Source organism: Myxocyprinus asiaticus, chromosome 9 (assembly GCF_019703515.2).
Source record: "Myxocyprinus asiaticus isolate MX2 ecotype Aquarium Trade chromosome 9, UBuf_Myxa_2, whole genome shotgun sequence".
NCBI classification, from domain to species: domain Eukaryota; kingdom Metazoa; phylum Chordata; class Actinopteri; order Cypriniformes; family Catostomidae; genus Myxocyprinus; species Myxocyprinus asiaticus.
The window spans coordinates 23,225,189-23,247,229 of NC_059352.1; the positions used below are offsets into that span (position 1 = coordinate 23,225,189).

The window sequence follows — 22,041 nt, forward strand, 5'->3', positions numbered from 1 at the left end:
ATACTTATGCAAGCAAGATATTTCAGTTTCTTTTTTTCTTTTTTTTTTTTTTTATATTTCCCAACATAAAACCAATGTCACCTAACAATAATTGATTTTGAGTTCCAGTGTTTTAAAATAAAATATTAAACAGAATGAAATTTTCATTGCACCATTTGAAATTCAGTAATATGAGATAATTGGACAGGGGTCTGAATACTTTTGCAAGGCACTGTATATATATATATATATATATATATATATATATATATATATATATATATATATACACACACACACCGATCAGCCACAACATTAAAACTACCTGCCTAATATTGTGTAGATCCCCCTCGTGCTGACAATCATGCCACTGTCCAAATCACGGAAATCACATTTTCTTTCCATTCTGATGGTTGATGTGAACATTAATTGAAGTTCCTGACCTGTAACTGCATGATTTTATGCACTGCACTGCTGCCACACGATTGGCTGATTAGATAATCGCATGGATGATTGTTGGTGCAAGATTGTCTGGTTTGAATATTTCTGTAACTGCTGATCTCCTGTGATTTTCACACACAACAGTCTCTAGAATTTACTCAGAATGGTGCCAAAAACAAAAAAACATCCAGTGAGGGGCAGTTCTGTGGATGGAAATGTTTTTTTTTTTTTTTTTAATATTATTTTCTCCTCTTTTTGTCCCCAATTTGGAATGCCCAATTCCCAATGTGCTCTAAGTCCTCGTGGTGGTGTAGTGACTCGCCTCAATCTGGGTGGCGGAGGACAAATCTCAGTACCTCCACGTCTGAGACCGTCAATTCGCGCATCTTATCACGTGGCTTGTTGAGCGTGTTACCACGGAGACCTAGCGTGTGTGGAGGCTTCACACTATTCTCCGCGGCATCCATGCACAACTCACCACGTGCCCCACCATGAGTGAGAACCACATTATGGCGACCACGAGGAGGTTAACCCAACATGACTCTACCCACCCTAGCAACTGGACCAATTGGTTGCTTAGGAAGCCTGACTGGAGTCACTCAGCACGCCCTGGATTCTAACCCGCGACTCCAGGTGTGGTAGTCAGCGTCTTTACTTGCTGAGCTACCCAGGCCCCCCAACATCACCATTTCTTATGGTTTAGTTTACACAGTTACACCAGTTTCATACACTAACCTGCAAACTCATCAAAATAACCTTGTTTATTCTTGTAGTACAAAACCCTTTGTAACTTTGGACTGCCATCTGCTGCGCCACTTCAGCTCGTCCTGTGTGTGTGTGTGTGTGTGTGTGTGTGTGAGTGACACCTTTCCTGACTGCTACCAGCTTCAGTAAATGTTATATCACCCTCTTTTAGTCTCCCAATGCTATTGTGTCAGACTGTTAAACAGAGGTCAACTGAGTGAGTTGGAAAGCATGCAAATTAGGCTTCTGATTTAAATGTCGGTTAATTTGAATATATTAATGCCTCAAAAAAATAAAATAGCGTGCTGATCAATAATCGATATATCTATATTTTCTGACATCCCTAATACAGTATATATAATACAAGTATATAATGGATCCTTTTCACATCCCGGGTTGGAGAGCAGAAGAAGATGCATAGCAGGGTCTACTTGAATGGTGAATGGGGGACAACAGCAAATAAAATTTTTGCTTACCCGTTTGCTCCAACAGCAAAAGAAAAAATCAACTATTACGCTTTCACAGCTTTGCAAAAGATGATAAAAATATACAGTGCTGGATAACAAAAGTAAGAAGTTTCTGTCACTCCCAGCTGTGTTAGAAGCCTCATCGCAGCGGTGGTAATTGATTTTTTAAAACTTATTCCAGGGTAATAAACTCAGCAAAAAAAGAAATGTCCTCTCACTTTCAACTGCTTTTATTTTCAGCAAACTTAACATGTATAAATATTTGAATGAACATAAAAAGATTCAACAGCTAAGACATAAACTGAACAAGTTTCACAGACATGTGACTAACAGAAATGGAATAATGTGTCCCTGAACAAAGGGGGGGTCAAAATCAAAAGTAACAGTCAGTATCTGGTGTGGCCACCAGCTGCATTAAGTACAGCAGTCCATCTCCTCCTCATGGACTGCACCAGATTTGCCAGTTCTTGCTGTGAGATGTTACCCCACTCTTCCACCAAGGCACTTGGAAGTTCCCAGACATTTCTGGGGGGAATGACCCTAGCCCTTACCCTCCAATCCAACAGGTCCCTGACGTGCTCAATGGGATTGAGATCCGGGCTCTTCGCTGGCCATGGCAGAACACTCACTTACCTGTCTTGCAGGAAATCACACACAGAACGAGCAGTATGGCTGGTGGCATTATCATGCTGGAGGGTCATGTCAGGATGAGCTTGCAGGAAGGGTACCACATGAGGGAGGAGGATATCTTCCCTGTAACGCACAGCGTTGAGATTGCCTGCAATGACAACAAGCTCAGTCTGATGATGCTGTGACACACTGCCTCAGACCATGACAGACCCTCCAGCCTATGCAGACAGTCTGAGCACTGATGGAGGGATTGTGCATTCCTGGTGTAACTTGGGCAGTTGTTGTTTCCATTCTGTACCTGTCCCGCAGATGTGATATTTGGATGTACCGATCCTGTGCAGGTGTTGTTACACTGGTCTGCCACTGCGAGGATGATTAGCTGTCCTTCCTGTTTCCCTGTAGCGCTGTCTTAGGCGTCTCACAGTATGCACATTGCAATTTATTGCCCTGGCCACATCTGCAGTCCTCATGCCTCCATGCAGCATGCCTAAGGCACGTTCACGCAGATGAGCAGGGACCCTGGGCATCTTTCTTTTGGTGTTTTTCAGAGTCAGTAGAAATGTCTCTTTAGTGTCCTAAGTTTTTATAACTGTGACCTTAATTGCCTACCATCTGTAAGCTGTTAGTGTCTTAACGACAGTTCCACAGGTGCATGGTCATTAATTGTTTATGGTTCATTGAACAAGCATGGAAAACATTGTTTAAACACTTTACAATAAAGATTTGTAAAGTTATTTGGATTTTTACAAAATTATCTTTAAAAAACAGTGTCCTGAAAAAGGGATGTTTCTTTTTTGCTGAGTTTATAATACAAAGTACAATGTTATAAATTGACACTAAATATTTTTTAAAATTGGAAATATAAAAAAGTTTGCAACATTTATGTTGTTAAAGAAAGTGGAAACATGTCATAACAGGTCTGTGAGAAGGATCCATTAGTTATAACTTACATTTGATGTTGGTCATGTTATAATACATTAATACTTTAAGGCAGGGGTCGGCAACCTATGGCAACCAATGCTGGCATGCGTAGGGGTAATCACTGGCATGCCAGCAATGGTGAGAGAGGAGTAGACTATTTTATTTATATAAATCCTGCACCTGCATTCCAATCTACATCTTGATGTAATCCTTCCTCGTGATCACACAGCGTGTTTTCATGAGCTGAATGGGAGGCTAAACAAAAAGTTAAAATGTGACGAGACTGCAGTATACCCAGCAGACTCATGCAGCGCGTGCAAGCCATTCGCGTATCACGAGCCAGCAGTGCTTCACTTTCGGTTATTCACTAAAGGAAACGCACCCGCTTTGTTTCGGTCAGGCTGCCCGGATGACAGCCTACATTCACTGTTTCATTTGTTTCTTTTTGCTTTCAGAACAACACATGATGTAATAAGGAAAACACCACTATTAATCCATGAGATTTCCAACCCAGCATACAGGTACACCTTCCTTAAACCATGGTCACACTCAAAATTATATTAAAAGATTAAAAGAGAAAACATAATCTGATAAAAAAATGTGAGTCTACTCAAAATATAAATTAAACCTGGAAATAAAGTTTTAGGATTTTGCAGGTGCGATTCACCGAAAAGGGCTGAATAGTTGATCGGCTCGTGATGTGCAAATGGCTTGCACGCGCAGCGCGAGTCTCGTCACACTTTAATAGTGTTTAGCCTCCCATTCAGCTGATGAAAACATGGTGCATGAACATAAGGAAGGATTACATCAAGATGTAGATTGGAATGCAGGTCAGGTGCGAAAAACTTCATATAAATAAAATAGACTGCTCCTCTCTCGCTGTTGATTGCATGCTAGTGATTACCCCTCTGTTTGATTTTGAAAAATGTATGACATAATATAAGAAGTATTTAATATTCCACACAATTTTGTGATCAGTAATCAAATAAGCAAATTTGTGACATTAACTGTGTTAACTCATTTTGTACAAAATGACAGGTGTTCTTCATTAAAGCACTTTCAGAAAATGCATCGGCACAGCCATTGACCAGGAAAATAAAAAATGACTCTCCATGTCAAAAAGGTTGCTGAACCCTGCTTTAAGGTATAACTATTAATAGATAAGTATTATAATTTTGGTTACAATAAAGTTATAACATATTATAAGGCTTATTATGGGACTTTATAAATGCATTCTAATGAAAGCGGTCCTCCTGAAAAAAAAAAAAAATACATCCCAAGAAAAACTATTCAATAGAAACTGAATATGAGTGATTCAATCTCTGGTAAACTGAATAAAACAAAGTAGGCTGTTTTAACCAATTATACACATCACACTAAAAAGTGATACTGTATACACAAGGAAAGAAAGTGACATGTCATTCAAAATAAAAATACATTAAAAACGGGCCTAGGTAGCTCAGCGAGTATTGACGCTGACTACTACCCCTGGATTCGCGAGTTCGAATCGAGGGTGTGCTGAGTGACTCCAGCCTGGTCTCCTAAGCAACCAAATTGACCCGGTTGCTAGGGAGGGTAGAGTCACATGGGGTCGCGATTAGTAGTTCTTGCTCACAATGGGGCGTGTGGTAAGTTGTGCATGGATTGCGGAGAGTAGCATGAGCCTCCACATGCGGAGTCTCCGCATTGTCGTGCACAACGAACCACGTGATAAGGTGTGTGGATTGACGGTCTCAGAAGCAGAGGCAACTGAGACTTGTCCTCCACCACCCGGATTGAGGTGAGTAACCGCGCCACCACGAGGACCTACTAAGTAGTGGGAATTGGGCATTCCAAATTGGGAGAAAATGGGAGAAAATGTTTTTAATAATAAAATAAATAAATTGAAAACAATAATTGAATAATAATTGAAACAATATTAAATTCGCACTTAATATCGTCTTGTCCGCTATGATTTTTCTCCAAAACTCCAGTCCGCTGAGATTGATCAAGAGGATAAGCAGCATGGACTGATGGGTAGTAGACCACTGTGAAGCTCGCATTAGTGTGGGCTCCGCCAAAGGGTGCATCGAGGGTGCAGAGAAGGTGCTCATGAGCACCCTTAGGAGTGCTCAAATGACAAATGTGACAGTCCCTCTACAGTCCACATCAAGTGCACCATTTGGGACAGGGCATTTATCTGCACAGTTGAACGAATTAAGCAAAGTTACATTTAATTTTTGTTATAACTGTTACATGATGCTAAAAATCCCAAATTCCTACAGCCTTTCTTATATGCTTCTTTATCTGCAGTACTCCCTCTGTAGAGAGAAGATACAACCCTTTTGTGCAGACTTTAAGGAGTCCGTATTCACTGCGGAGACGGACACCCACTCAGGAGAAGACTCCAACCAGTGCCAGACGAGCTCCGTCCAAAGTGCTGGTCTCATTTGGCAGACACAAGCTCCGCCGCCTCTCTCTGTCAGCTGCCCCACTGGGGACCCCAAAATCAGGTCAGTATGACTGCACATTCACAAAATGCTTTGCAACTCTCAAAACACAATGCAACTCTTCTCCTACCTTTTTTAAACCAACAGACTGTTTTTACTCCCCCTGTTACTAATTGGCTCAATAGGTAATTAACACAAAACAATCTCTGGAAAATTAATTATCTCTGCTTTGTTTGTATTCCGCAGAAAGGGGTTGAAATGAGCTTTATGTTCCCATGGAAACATAGAGTTTCTGCATAGGAAAGAACTGTACTGTTGTGCATAAAGCCCTTTTGTAGATCTTTTCTGCCTTCTGTCAGACTTGCCTGCACTGCCTGGATAGTCAGTCATCACCAGGCCGGCATGGAATCAGTGGCGACAGAATTCTACAGAAAGCTCAACAGATTTCTATAGAATTCAAACGTCCATTAATCAGAGTTGTATACAGTGCATCCGGGAAGTATTCACAGCGCTTCACTTTTTCCACATTTTATGTTACAGCCTTATTCCAAAATGGATTAAATTAATTATTTTCCTCAAAATTCTACAAACAATACCCTATAATGACACCGTGAAAGAAGTTTGTTTGAAATCTTTGCAAATTTATTAAAAATAAAAAATGAAAAAAAAATCACATGTACATAAGTATTCACAGCCTTTCCTCAATACTTTCTTGAAGCACCTTTGGCACCAATTACAGCCTCAAGTCTTTTTGAGTATGATGCTACAAGCTTGGCACACCTATTTTTGGGCAGTTTCTCCCATTCTTCTTTGCAGCACCTCTCAAGCTCCATCAGGTTGGATGGGGAGCGTCGGTGCACAGCCATTTTCAGATCTCTCCAGAGATGTTCAATCGGGTTCAAGTCAGGGCTCTGGCTGGGCCACTCAAGGACATTAACAGAGTTGTCCCAGAGCCACTCCTTTGTTATCTTGGCTGTGTGCTTAGGGTCGTTGTCCTGTTGGAAGATGAACCTTCGCCCCAGTCTGAGGTCCAGAGCGCTCTGGAGCAGGTTTTCATCAAGAATGTCTCTGTACATTGCTGCATTCATCTTTCCCTCGATCCTGACTAGTCTCCCAGTTCCTGCCGCTGAAAAACATCCCCACAGCATGATGCTGCCACCACCATGCTTCGCTGTAGGGATGGTATTGGCCAGGTGATGAGCGGTGCCTGGTTTCCTCCAGACATGACTCTTGCCATTCAGGCCAAAGAGTTCAATCTTTGTTTCTCATTGTCTGAGAGTCCTTCAGGTGCCTTTTGGCAAACTCCAGTCGGGCTGTCATGTGCCTTTTACTGAGGAGTGGCTTCCGTCTGGCCACTCTACCATACAGGCCTGATTGTTGGAGTGCTGCAGAGATGGTTGTTCTTCTGGAAGATTCTCCTCTCTCCACGGAGAAATGCTGGAGCTCTGTCAGAGTGACCATCAGGTTCTTGGTCACCTCCCTGACTAAGGCCCTTCTCCCCCGATCGCTCAGTTTGGCCAGGCGGCCAGCTCTAGGAAGAGTCCTGGTGGTTTCAAACTTCTTCCATTTACAGATGATGGAGGCCACTGTGCTCATTGGGACCTTCAATGCTGCAGAAATGTTTCTGTACCCTTCCCCAGATCTGTGCCTCGATACAATCCTGTCTCGGAGGTCTACAGACAATTCCTTGGACTTCATGGCTTGGTTTGTGCTCTGACATGCACTGTTAACTGTGGGACCTTATATAGACAGGTGTGTGCCTTTCCAAATCATGTCCAATCAACTGAATTTACCACAGGTGGACTCCAATCAAGTTGTAGAAACATCTCAAGGATGATCAGTGGAAACAGGATGTGCCTGAGCTCAATTTTGAGTGACATGGCAAAGGCTGTGAATACTTATGTGATTTTTTTCATTTTTTATTTTTAATAAATTTACAAAGATTTCAAACAAACTTCTTTCACATAGTCATTATGGGGTATTGTTTGTAGAATTTTGAGGAAAATAATGAATTTAATCCATTTTGGAATAAGGCTTTAACATAACAAAATGTGGAAAAAGTGAAGCGCTGTGAATACTTTCCAGATGCACTGTACATCCCCTATTTGAAAGATACCATTTTAAAGCTACCATTAAATATTTTGCCATATTTTAATTCATCTTACTGAATTGCACAGAAAGCTCTGCAGAATTCAGATTCAGCCCCTATCTGAAAATGTTTGTTTAATAAATATTTTTGCTAATTTGATAATGCTTTTAGCTCCCAGTGAGAGTGTAATGTTCTCATTTTACAATATTTACATCCATTCTGCAGATTTTTATCACAATCAGCACAGAAAATGTGACAAAGTGTTTACGCTTCAAATCCAATATGCTGCTGGATATGGATGTACAGCTGAAGTCAGAAGTTTACATACACTTAGGTTGAAGTCATTAAAGGAATAGTTCACCCAAAAATGAAAATTTGCTGATAATTTACTCACCCTCAAGCTATCCAAGATGTATCTGTTTCTTTCTTCATCAAAACAGAATTTAAGACTTTTAGGATTTCATTTGAGGCCTCCTCCTCTAAACAATGCAAGTGAATGTCCTCCATTTTTTGACGGTCCAAAATGCGTATTTAGGGTGCATCAAAATAATCCACGTGACTCCAGTCGACAAATAAAGTTCTTTTAAAGTCGCGTCATTGTTTACAAGAGAAACTTGTGCTGTTAACAAACCAAAACAGTCCAAAACAATTTCAAAACAATATAAATAATTTCCAAATAATAATAATAAAAAAAAAAAAAACTATGTAAACAATGACGCGCTTCCTGACTCCTCCACGTGACGCGTGACCTTACCAATGAGCTTACATCATCCCTCTCATCAGCGCAGTCACAGAGATGTACGGAAGCGAACATTTGTAGTTAAAAAGTATATAAGTATTGTTTTGTTTCTAAAAATAATCAATAATTTGTATTCAGAAGCACTTTATTTGTCGACTGGATTTGTGTGGATTATTTTGATGCACCCTAAATATGCATTTTGGACCGTCAAAAAATGGAGCACATTCACTTGCATTGTTTAGAGGAGGAGGCCTGAAATGAAATCCTAAATGTCTTAAATTCCGTTTTGATGAAGAAATTAACTCAGATACATCTTGTATGGCCTGAGGGTGAGTAAATTATCAGCAAATTTTCATTTTTGGGTGAACTATTCCTTTAAAACAAATTTTTTAACCACTCCACAGATTTCATATTTGCAAACTATAGTTTTTGCAAGTCGTTTAGGACATATACTTTGTGCATGATACGAGTAATTTTTCCAACAATTGTTTTACAGATCGATTGTTTCACTTTTAATTGACTATATCACAATTCCAGTGGGTCAGAAGTTTACATACACTAAATTAACGGTGCCTTTAAGCAACTTGGAAAATTCCAGAAAATTATGTCAAGCCTTTAGACAGTTAGCCAATTAGCTTCTGATAGGTGTACTGAATTGGAGGTGTACCTGTGGATGTATTTTACTTACCTTCAAACTCGGTGCCTCTTTGCTTGACATCATGAGAAAATCAAAAGAAATCAGCCAAGACCTCAGAAAAAAAATTGTGGACCACCACAAGTCTGGTTCATCCTTGGGAGCAATTTCCAAATGCCTGAAGGTACCATGTTCATCTGTACAAACAGTAGTACGCAAGTATAAACACCATGTGACCACGCAGCCATCATGCTGCTCAGGAAGGAGACACATTCTGTCTCCTAGAGATGAACATAGTTTGGTGCGAAAAGTGCAAATCAGTCCCATAACAACAGCATAGGACCTTGTGAAAATGCTGGAGGAAATGGATAGACAAGTATCTATATCCACAGTAACCTGAAAGGCTGCTCAGAAGCCACTGCTCCAAAACTGCCATAAAAAAGCCAGACTACAGTTTGCAAGTGCACATGGGGACAAAGATTTTACTTTTTGGAGAAATGTCCTCTGGTCTAATGAAACAAAAATTGAACTGTTTGGCCATAATGACCATTGTTATGTTTGGAGGAAAAAGGGTGAGGCTTACAAGCCGAAGAACACCATCCCAACCGTGAAGCATGGGGGGTGCATCATGTTGTGGGGGTGCTTTGCTGCAGGAGGGACTGGTGCACTTCACAAAATAGATGGCATCATGAGGAAGGAAAATTATGTGGATATATTGAAGCAACATCTTAAGACATCAGCCAGGAAGTTAAAGCTTGGTTGCAAATGGGTCTTCCAAATGGACAATGACCCCAAACATACCTCCAAAGTTGCTTAAGGACAACAAAGTCAAGGTACAGGAGTGGCCATCACAAAGCCCTGACCTCAATCCGATAGAAAATGTGTGGGCAGAACTGAAAAAGCATGTGCGAGCAAGGAGGCATACAAACCTGACTCAGTTACACCAGTTCTGTCTGGAAGAATGGGCCAAAATTCCAGCAACTAATTGTGAGAAGCTTGTGGAAGGCTACCCAAAATGTTTGACCCAAGTTAAACAATATAAAGGCAATGCTACCAAATACTAACAAAGTATATGCAAACTTCTGACCCACTGGGAATGTGATGAAAGAAATAAAAGCTGAAATAAATCATTCTCTCTACTATATTCTGACATTTCACATTCTTTAAATAAAGTAGTGATCCTAACTGACCTAAGACAGGGAATGTTTTCTAAGATTAAATGTCAGGAATTGTGAAAAACTGAGTTTAAATGTATTTGGCTAAGGTGTACAGTTGTGCTCAAAAGTTTGCACACCCTGGCAGAAATTGTGAAATTTTTGGCATTGATTTTGAAAATATGACTGATCATGCAAAAAAACTTTAATCTTTTATTTAAGGATAGTGATCAAATGAAGCCATTTATTATCTCATAGTTGTTTGGCTTCTTTTTAAATCATAATGATAACAGAAATCACCCAAATGGCCCTGATCAAAAATTTAAATACCCTTTATTGTTTAGCCTTGTTACAGACACACAAGGTGACACACACAGGTTTAAATGGCAATTAAAGGTTAATTTCCCACACCTGTGGCTTTTTAAATTGCAATTAGTGTCTGTGTATAAATAGTCAATGAGTTTGTTAGCTCTCACGTGGATGCACTGAGCAGGCTAGATACTGATTCATGGGGAGCAGAAAAGAACTGTCAAAAGACCTGCGTAACAAGGTAAAAGAACTTTATAAAGATGGAAAAGGATATAAAAAGATATCCAAAGCCTTGAAAATGGCAGTCAGTACTGTTCAATCACTTATTAAGAAGTGGAAAATTCAGGGATCTCTTGATACCAAGCCAAGGTCAGGTAGACCAAGAAAGATTTCAGCCACAACTGCCAGAAGAATCGGGATACAAAGAAAAACCCACAGGTAACCTCAGGAGATATACAGGCTGCTCTGGAAAAAGATGGTGTGGTTGTTTCAAGGAGCACAATACGACGATACTTGAACAAAAATGAGCTGCATGGTCAAGTTGCCAGAAAGAAGCCTTCACTACACCAATGCCACCAAAAAGCCCGGTTACAATATGCCCAACAACACCTTGACAGGCCTCACAGCTTCTGGCACACTGTAATATGGAGTGACGAGACCAAAATAGAGCTTTATGGTCACAACCATAAGCGCTATGTTTGGAGAGGGGTCAACAAGGCCTATAGTGAAAAGAATACCATCCCCACTGTGAAGCATGGTGGTGGCTCACTGATGTTTTGGGGGTGTGTGAGCTCTAAAGGCATGGGGAATATTGTGAAAATTGATGGCAAGATGAATGCAGCATGTTTTCAGGAAATACTGGCAGACAATTTGCATTCTTCTGCACGAAAGCTGCGCATGGGACGCTCTTGGACTTTCCAGCACAACAATGACCCTAAGCACAAGGCCAAGTTGACCCTCCAGTGGTTACAGCAGAAAAAGATGAAGGTTCTGGAGTGGCCTTCACATTTTCCTGACCTTAATATCATCGAGCCACTCTGGGGAGATCTCAAATGTGTGGTTCATGCAAGACAACCAAAGACTTTGCATGACCTGGAGGCATTTTGCCAAGACGAATGGGCAGCTATACCACCTGCAAGAATTTGGGGCCTCATAGACAACTATTACAAAAGACTGCATGCTGACATTGATGATAAAGGGGGCAATACACAGTATTAAGAACTAAGGGTATGCAGACTTTTGAACAGGGGTCATTTCATTTTTTTCTTTGTTGCCATGTTTTGTTTTATGATTGTGCCATTCTGTTATAACCTACAGTTGAATATGAATCCCATAAGAAATAAAATAAATGTGTTTTGCCTGCTCACTCATGTTTTCTTTAAAAATGGTACATATATTACCAATTCTCCAAGGGTATGCAAACTTTTGAGCACAACTGTATATAAACTTCTGACTTCAGCTGTATTTCTGGCAAACATGAGCATAACATGAATGAAATACACATTAAATTAAGTGCAAATGTACTGTATATTTAGTGGAAAACTGTAACATCGAAAATAACATTAAAAAAATATGTTTTTGCTTCATGGTTTAAGAAATAAATGAAAATCAGTCAAGCCTCCTTCAAACTGGCACAGTTATTTATTTTGTTTATAATTTCCTAACTGTAGAAATCAGTATATTTATAGGGAAAAAATGACACTGGCTGGCACTTCTGAATTAAACTTATATGTTATGACTGTACACGTCCAATAGAGGGCAGCATGCTCTTAGCAGCCTCATCAGTTTAGGGGGGATTGTGTTTGTGTGTGATGGCCCGTAACCGCTGGGGATAGGAGGAGTTAATTAATTGCCCAATCGGGCCATGATGGTGTACATGTGCCGATAGTGGGTAATTTGCAGCAGTGGCACGCCGAATACAGCTACATTATCAAACCCTGCCAGCTCTCTTGCTCAGTAGATAAAAAGAAGCTAATGCATAATTATCCCTTTGCAAATTGGATTGTTTTTACGAACTGGAGAATATAAGCCCAACCTGATGGAAAGCAATCACTGTTTTTACAGCCAGCTCCACCCCCTCCACCCCATCTCTATGTAGGCAAGCAAGGCCATCTCACTGTAATTGCTTGCAGTCTGTTTCTGCACACATTTGAGTGTCGCTATTACCATAAAATTGCCTTCCTTTTCCATACCTCTCGTTCTCTTTGTCTTTGCCTCGTCTTGTCTGTAAATTTGTCTTCCTTTCTGTGATATTCTTCCCACTGGTGTCTTATAATAGAAAGTTTTGTCTTGTTTAAGCCAGGTGATGCTTCCTTGAGTTGAGAGTGAGGCGAATGTGTGGCAGTGTGTGAATGCTTGAAGAAAAAGGGGGAGAGCAGGGAAGACAGAGGGGGTGATGGAGGGGTTAGCCAGAGGGACTCTGTGCAGAAGATAAGAGTGGCTAATAAAGAGCAAATTGAATTACTAATGAGGAGAAAGAGGTCAGTCTCGTTAAAAACAACCACTAACTGCCTCTCTTCACTGCCATAGCCACCACTGCGTGACATCTCTTAATTCCTTCTCTGATGAGTGCCCCCCTCATGTCTTTCATTCTGTCTCTCTCCCCCTTCCTCTCCCTCTGTTTACTGTGGCTGGTTGGTTATCTGTTGGGGATTTAAAGGGGCATAAACCTAAGTGAGCAGTTAGGAGCGTAATGAATTGCGAGCAGGGTAGAAGCGCTTCGATAATCCCATAAAATAGATAAATGACATAACACAATAGTGAGGAGATGAGAGAGAGAGATAAAAGAGAGGAATTTAAACCGCCTGTAGTCCCTAAACAGAATTTTCAGAGGTTGTAGACAAATACAAGCAAGTCCGCACTGATCAGTGTTCACACCCCACACAACTGCTTCATTTATTTGTGGGATACATTTACACCCTTACAAGGTCTTCCCATGGTTTGCTGTGGCTACATACTACTGTGCAGCTTTTTTCAGTTTGAATTCTCTGAACAGCAATTTCTTTACATCTTCATTGTTTCCTTAGGGATTTATTTATTTAATTATTTGTGTGTGTGTGTGTGTGTGTGTGTGTGTGTGTGTGCGTTGTATTATGGAACAGGAACATTACAAAAGAAAATCAGTAGTGTTCGTCCGAAGTATCAAACAACAATTGAGATCAGTGGCCAGTAAATAATTTTAACTCATCCAAAACTGAAGAAATGTAGAATGTTCATGTAGAAATCAATTGCAATGTAGAAGACAAAGAATTTTCATTATGATTGCAAGCTAACTACTGGAAACTCACTTGCGAATCTAGAGAATCTTGGTGATTCTAGATTCTGAAGGGGCCGTTCACACCGAAGACATTCTTGCATCTAAAAAAAAGTACTGACACATTTTTTTTTAAATATTAAGTTCTCTCATCTTGACACAGCTCTTAAAAATATGCTCCTGTGCAAGATGCTGAAAAAACAGCGAGACACGGTGCAGTCATCAAAGATGTCTTTACAAATGTTTACAAGATGTTTACAAAGAAAAAACAATTGCGAACGCCCCTTAACATATGATTTCTTATAATCTTATAACAATGAAGGATTGCTGAAATAGGAAATTCGGCATGCAGAAGCAAGGTACTCGCTTTAAAATAAATGTATTAAATAAAAAAAGAATCCTACATAATATTAATCTCTATCACTTACCCACGGTTGCCATGCCCTGTTTTAGTTCTTCTTTAGGGTTTTTTTTTAGCCCCTAACAAAAAACATATATACAGAATGTTCTGTATATTAGTGCTGTCAGTCGATTAACGTGTTAACAATGTAACATTGTAATGCTTTATTAGCATTTTCCAAACAAAGCCTTCCACAGTATAAAGATAAAAATGCACTAAAATAGCACCAATTCAAGTAACATTAAACATTTCTCGAAGTCTAAGTGGGAGTTTGACTAATTGAAAGAACTAGTCCAAACATAGGTTGCATATTCATTGCAATGGGCATTACATTTCTTAAACTCTCATCCTCCATAATATTAATCTACCAGTAGACTGTGACTACCGACTTTGTTACAGCAGTTGTGAAGCTGCATTCATGATTCACGTCAGGGTGTCAGCACCAGCATCGAGCGCCACTTTGAACTCTACATGAAAAGCGCTTACGGACAAAAGCATCTCTTCTACATTTTGGTGATAGTTTTTTTTATTTATTTATTTTTTTATTTTATTTTTTCAATTACAATTTTTATTGATTCATAGACATCTCACATAGAAAAAAACACAACATATGTGTTTTTTTGGATCACATTTAACATTTAACCCCCACTATTACCCCTCCCCCTCCCAATCGCCCACCCCACCCTGACCCACAATGATCAACCCTGTGGTCACAGTAAGAATACACACACACACACACACACACAAAACATAAGAACATAAAAACAAAAAAGAAAAACTAAACTACTCTCTCCACTGCCCCTCCACGAGAGTCTAACTTAACTTCTCCGATTAGTTTGATAGAAAGGCTTTGCAATGGCAAAATAGGGGCAAGAACTTCTTGTTCAATACAAAATCAGGGAGGGGCTCTCTCAGGTGGAAGCGACCAGTGAGCCAAATGTCTGAGACAGAATGCATAATAATAAAACAAAATCTTGGGTAGGCCTAGCCCACCTTTATCAATAGGCCTATGTAACTTATTTAAATGTAATCTGGGACGTTTACCATTCCAATTTAAGGACTTTGCTATGCTATCAAATTGCTTGAAATAAGAGAGGGGGACATCTACAGGGAAAGATTGTAACAGGTAGTTACATTTTTGAATACAATTCATTTTAATAACATTAACCTTCCCAATCATAGATAAATGTAATGAAGCCCACCTGCCCACATTGCTTGAAAACCTCTTTATTAAGGGGTCAAAATTAACTCCGACAATACAAAACTAAATCAGACAATTTTGCTGTGAATAAAATTTCCAAATACTTAATGCACTGTTTGGGCCACTGGAAGGCACCCAGCTGGAAAGCCGTTACTGGGCAGTATGCTGTCAGATCCAAAGCTTCGGATTTAGACCAAGTGACTCTGTATCTTGAGAACTTAGAAAAGGAATGAATAATTCTGTGGAGGCAAGGCATAGATCTAGTGGGGTCGGAGACAAATAATAAAATATCATCTGCGTAAAGCAAAAGCTTATGCGCCACACCTCCCGCCACCACTCCTGGAAAATCATCCTCCTTTCTTATCACGGCTGCTAATGGTTCCAGGGCAAGAAGCAACAATAATGGGGAAAGAGGGCAACCCTGCCGGGTACCCCTATCCAGAGTAAAATAATCTGAAATTAATCAGTGTGTTTGTACCGTCGCTACCGGGTGTCTATAAAGTAACCTAATCCATCCAATAAAAGTATTCCCGAACCTGTATATTTCCAAAATCTTAAAAAGGTAATCCCATTCTACCATATTAAATGCCTTTTCAGCATCAAGTGAGATGGCTGCGACCAGAGTCTGATCATTCACCACTGACCACATAATATTGTTGGGACGCATAATGTTATCAGAAGAGCTACGGCCCCAAATAAACCCCACCTGATCTATATGTATAAGAGATGTCATAATCGGTTAGCCAGAATATTTGACAATAATTTAACGTCTAGCTGGATCAGGGAAATTGGACGATAACTTTTACACTCGCTTAGATCTTTGTCCTTTTTAAGAATCAGACTGATCCGGGCTTGTGTCATTGTTGGTGGAAGCTTTCCATTCTTTATTGATTCCTTATAAACTTATAGCAAAAGTGTAGCCAGTTCTGTAGCATAAGATCTAAAAAATTCAGCGGCAAAGCCATCTGGCCTTGGTGCCTTGCCTCTAGGCAAGGCCTTAATTACCTCGCAAAGCTCCTCCAAGGTTATCTCAGAATCAAGAGAATTTTGTTGCTCATTTGTCAATATAGGGAGTTCTAATGGTTCCACAAAGTTTCTAATGTCTTCATCAGTAGATGAAGACATGGAACTATAGAGGTCAAGATAGAAGTCTTTAAAAGCATTATTAATATCAGTGGCTGAGGTAAATATTTCACCACCAGCAGATTTCACTGAGGGAATGGTAGAAAAAGACTCTCTGCTTTATATGTCTAGCCAAAAGCTTCCCTTCTTTGTCCCCGACTCAAAATATGAGTGTCTTGCCCTGACAAAATAGACAAAACTCACCTTCCGTGACAAAATAGTATTATATTTGTATTTCAATCAGGTAAATTCTCTGAGGCCATCGGACGACGTTTTGCGCTTCTGCTCTGCCTCGGCACTTTTAATATTCCCTTCTAACTCCACAAGTTCTCGTGCTTTGGATTTTTTGATGAATGAGGCATACTGTATGATCCGACCCCTAAGAACCACCTTAAGTGCCTCCCAAGCCACGCCCACATAGGATACTGAGGACCAGTTGGTCTCCATATAAACATTAATTTCAGCCTTTAACATTTGTTGGAATTCAGGATTTTGCAAAAGGGATACATTAAAGCGCCAACTATATGATTTCTTTTTCTCTGTATGTGGCAACACCTCTAAACTCACCAGGGCATGATCTGAGACTAAAATGTTTCCAATTGAACAATCAACAACAGATGATATGAGGGACTTATATATATAAAATCTATTCTAGAATAAATCTTATGGACTGATGAAAAAAATGTATAGTCCCTACCAGATGTGTTCAAAAGTCTCCAAATATCTGTAAGACCAAGATTTTTACACATCCTGTGAAATGTCACTGTTGTTGTAATGGGCTTGCACACTTTGTTTCACCATTAAGTCTCCTCCCAATATTATATCATGAGGGGTGCCAGCGGCTTGCAACATCCCTTCAAGATCTATAAAAAATCCCTGATCACGTAAATATTAGCCATAATCAACCTTTGCCCCTTAATTTCTGCTAAAACAATAATGACTCTTCCTAATTTATCTTTAATCTGTTTGAAACATTTGAATTGTAAATGTTTACTTATCAGTGTAATGACTCCCCTGCTCTTACTTGAGCCAGCACTAAAGAAACATGTCCACCCCATATCTTCCCAAACTTTTCAGCTTCCTGCGGGGAAAGATGCATTTCTTGAAGAAACACTACATCAAATTTCTTACGTTTAAGAAAATAAATAACCTTCCTTCCTTTGTATGGGGTGCCCCAACCCATTCACATTCCACATGGAGAGAGACAATCCACTCATATTAACATATGACATTTTGACATATTAGAAAAATATTTATAGTGTGTTAAAAATAAAATTACCACATTCCAACATTAGTGCAACAATCAAACACCAAACCTCCCCTGAACCAAGCAAACAGAAAAAAGAAAAACGTGCACTGGCGCCAATCGGCGTCCATCCCTCCAACTCAAACAGTCCATGTACACCATTCCAGCATTAGTGCAACAATCAAACCCCGAACCAAAAAAACAGAAAAAAGAAAAACGTGCACATTTGGCTGTGTACGACATCGCCAACCGGCATCCAGCCCTCCAAACTCAAACAACCTACGAGAATTCCTGCGACAACTTTGCTGTCGGATTGCTCTAGACCGGTGTTTCTATAAAAATTTAGTGAGACAAAATTACACAACAGAAAATAATCTATAAAACAAACTCCAGCCAATTGGAGGGGTAAGCACAAAGAACGTGCAGATTCATCCACAAACTGTCCCGAAGGAGTGTTATCCCACAAAACAAACTCCAGCCGCTAGGCTGAACCAGCACAAAAAGAAACAAAGAAGGCACTCAGTTTCCTCGGACAGTAAAGTGAATGTTCAGTGAGTCAGGCTCACTCGGCTGCATAGAAAGTATCACACAATGACCTACTCATTCCATTGACTTTGGGCATGTAAATACTAGAGTTTCTTGCCTTCCTTGAATCGATCACGTTTCTCTCTTGTCGAATTCTCAAAGTCTGGGAACAAGAAAATGTTGTGGTTCTTCCAAGAAAGTCTTCCTTTACTCCTGGCGTAACATGAGATCTTTATCGGATGATCTCAGAAATTTGGCCAGAATTGATCGGGGCTTGTATCCCTCAGCGGATCTCCGAGACGGAACTCTGTGAGCTCGCTCGATTTCCAGCTTATGGCCTGTTATGTCGAGCAGACTCGGGAAGAGCTCGTCTAGGAATTTAACCATATCTCGGCCTTCTTCGTTCTCAGGAATTCCAACAATTCGGACGTTGTTTCACCGGTTACGATTCTCAATGTCCAGCAAGGTCTTGATATGTATCCACTTAGGCAGCTTGAACTAAACTGAACTGGTGGGCTTAAGGCCCCTGTATTTATACTACTATTTGTATTACTGGAAAGTTATAGAAAGTTCTAGAAGTTACTCTAAGTTTACTCAGCACTGAATTTATCTGGAATGTTCTGGAAAATAGGTACATTTCTAAATATCACTGTCCTGGTCACAAAAGCAAATTTGTGGGGAATAATAGCCATTTTCTATACTTCTGAGGCATAAGCAATTAGGAAATAACACTTACTACCCAGGAACCAAAAAACAAAAAAAAAAACAAACAAAAAAACAATAATAATAATTGTTACACGGTGTTTTCAATCACAGCTTTCATGCGTCTTGGCATGCTCTCTACCAGTCTTTTACACTGCTGTTGGGTGATTTACAGTGCATCCGGAAAGTATTCACAGCGCTTCACTTTTTCCACATTTTGTTATGTTACAGCCTTATTCCAAAATGGATTAAATTCATTATTTTCCTCAAAATTTGACAAACAATACCCCATAATGACAACATGAAAGAAGTTTGTTTGAAATCTTTGCAAATTTATTACAAATAAAAAACGGGAAAAAAAATCACATGTACATAAGTATTCACAGCCTTTGCTCAATACTTTGTTGAAGCACCTTTGGCACCAATTACAGCCTCAAGTCTTTTTGAGTATGATGCTACAAGCTTGGCACACCTATTTTTGGGCAGTTTCTCCCATTCTTCTTTGCAGGACCTCTCAAGCTCCATCATGTTGGATGGGGAGCGTCGGTGCACAGCCATTTTCAGATCTCTCCAGAGATGTTCAATCGGGTTCAAGTCTGGGCTCTGGCTGGGCCACTCAAGGTCATTCACAGAGTTGTCCCGTAGCCACTCCTTTGTTATCTTGGCTGTGTGCTTAGGGTCATTGTCCTGTTGGAAGATGAACCTTCGCCCCAGTCTGAGGTCCAGAGCGCTCTGGAGCAGGTTTTCATCAAGGATGTCTCTGTACATTGCTGCATTCATCTTTCCCTCGATCCTGACTAGTCTCCCAGTTCCTGCCGCTGAAAAACATCCCCACAGCATGATGCTGCCACCACCATGCTTCACTGTAGGGATGGTATTGGCCAGGTGATGAGCGGTGCCTGGTTTCCTCCAGACATGACTCTTGCCATTCAGGCCAAAGAGTTCAATCTTTGTTTCTCATTGTCTGAGAGTCCTTCAGGTGCCTTTTGGCAAACTCCAGTCGGGCTGTCATGTGCCTTTTACTGAGGAGTGGCTTCCGTCTGGCCACTCTACCATACAGGCCTGATTGTTGGAGTGCTGCAGAGATGGTTGTTCTTCTGGAAGATTCTCCTCTCTCCACGGAGAAATGCTGGAGCTCTGTCAGAGTGACCATCAGGTTCTTGGTCACCTCCCTGACTAAGGCCCTTCTCCCCCGATCGCTCAGTTTGGCCAGGCGGCCAGCTCTAGGAAGAGTCCTGGTGGTTTCAAACTTCTTCCATTTACAGATGATGGAGGCCACTGTGCTCATTGGGACCTTCAATGCTGCAGAAATGTTTCTGTACCCTTCCCCAGATCTGTGCCTCGATACAATCCTGTCTCGGAGGTCTACAGACAATTCCTTGGACTTCATGGCTTGGTTTGTGCTCTGACATGCACTGTTAACTGTGGGACCTTATATAGACAGGTGTGTGCCTTTCCAAATCATGTCCAATCAACTGAATTTACCACAGGTGGACTCCAATCAAGTTGTAGAAACATCTCAAGGATGATCAGTGGAAACAGGATGCGCCTGAGCTCAATTTTGAGTGTTATGGCAAAGGCTGTGAATACTTATGTACATGTGATTTTTTTTTTTTTTTCGTTTTTTATTTTTAATAAATTTGCAAAGATTTCAAACAAACTTCTTTCACGTTGTCATTATGGGGTATTGTTTGTAGAATTTTGAGGAAAATAATGAATTTAATCCATTGTGGATTAAGGCTGTAACATAACAAAATGTGGAAAAAGTGAAGCGCTGTGAATACTTTCTGGATGCACTGTATGCCTCTCATGGCACAAAAATTCAAGCAGCTCGGCTTTGTTTAATGGCTTGTGGCCATCCATCTTCCCTTGATCACATTCCAGAAGTTTTCAATGGGGTTCAGGTCTGGAGATTGGGCTGGCCATGACAGAATCTTGATCCGGTGGTCCTCCAGCCACATCTTGATTCACCTGGCTGTGTGGCATGGAGCATTGTCATGCTGGAAAAACAATCCTCAGAGTTGGGGAACATTGTCAGAGCAGAAGGAAGCAAGTTTTCTTCCAGGATAACCTTGTACGTGGCTTGATTCATGCGTCCTTCACAAAGACGAATCTGCCCTATTCCAGCCTTGCTGAAGCACCCCCAGATCATCACCGATCATCCACCTAGTTATCTAAGTGTTAGACGGAGACCTGGAGAGGCCTACAAGCCACAGTGTCTCGCACCCACTGTGATATTTGGTGGAGGATCGGTGATGATCTGGGGTTGCCAAATAAGAGTCTCTGACACCACTTTCCTGTCTGTGATAAAAAGATGAAGAAAAGAGCTACAAAACAAGCCCAAATGGGACTTGTGATAGAAATCAAGTATTTTTCAGCCTATGTAAAGTGCATTTTAATTACCACAGAATCACATCGAATCTTAACTATCACCAAAACGCAGAATGAGACGTTTTTGTTTGCAAATGCTTTTCATGGTGAGTTCAAATCGGCACTCTGACCCGAATCATGAACGCAGCTTCACGACTGCTGTAACAAAGTGGATAGTCACAGTGTATCGGCAGATTAATATTGTGGATGATGAGAGTTTAAGAGATTTAATGAATATGCAACCTATGTGGAATCTAGTTCTTTCAATTAGTCAAACTCCCACTTAGACTTTGGAAAATGTTTAATGTTACTTGAATTGGTGGTATTTTAGTGCATTTCCACCTTTATACTGTGGAAGGTTTTGTTTGGAAAATGTTAATAAAGCATTATATTACTACATATTGTTTTGTTTTCTTTCCTAAGAAGGCATTAATTAATTTTGACAAGAAAATAAGTATATATAGTGTCAAATTGCTGCACTTTTAAAATCTGCAATTAACTATAAAAAATGCGATAAATCACGAATAACATTTTTTATTGACTGACAGCACTAATATATATATATATATATATATATATATATATATATATATATATATATATATATATAAAATACAAAAATGATGAACATGTTTTGAACTCGCAACTTTATGCACTAAAAGTGGCCTCTGGACCGATATATCTCA

General features: G+C 40.1%; 1 protein-coding gene across 1 annotated transcript in view; it reads left to right on the forward strand.

Moving 5' to 3' along the window:
* LOC127445870 (zinc finger CCCH domain-containing protein 3-like) overlaps positions 1-22,041 on the forward strand; it is a 181,927-nt gene that overhangs the window by 30,297 nt on the left and 129,589 nt on the right. The window contains exon 3 of the mRNA XM_051706308.1: positions 5,475-5,674. Within this exon, the coding sequence (XP_051562268.1) occupies positions 5,475-5,674 (200 nt within the window). The remainder of the gene's footprint in view (positions 1-5,474; positions 5,675-22,041) is intronic.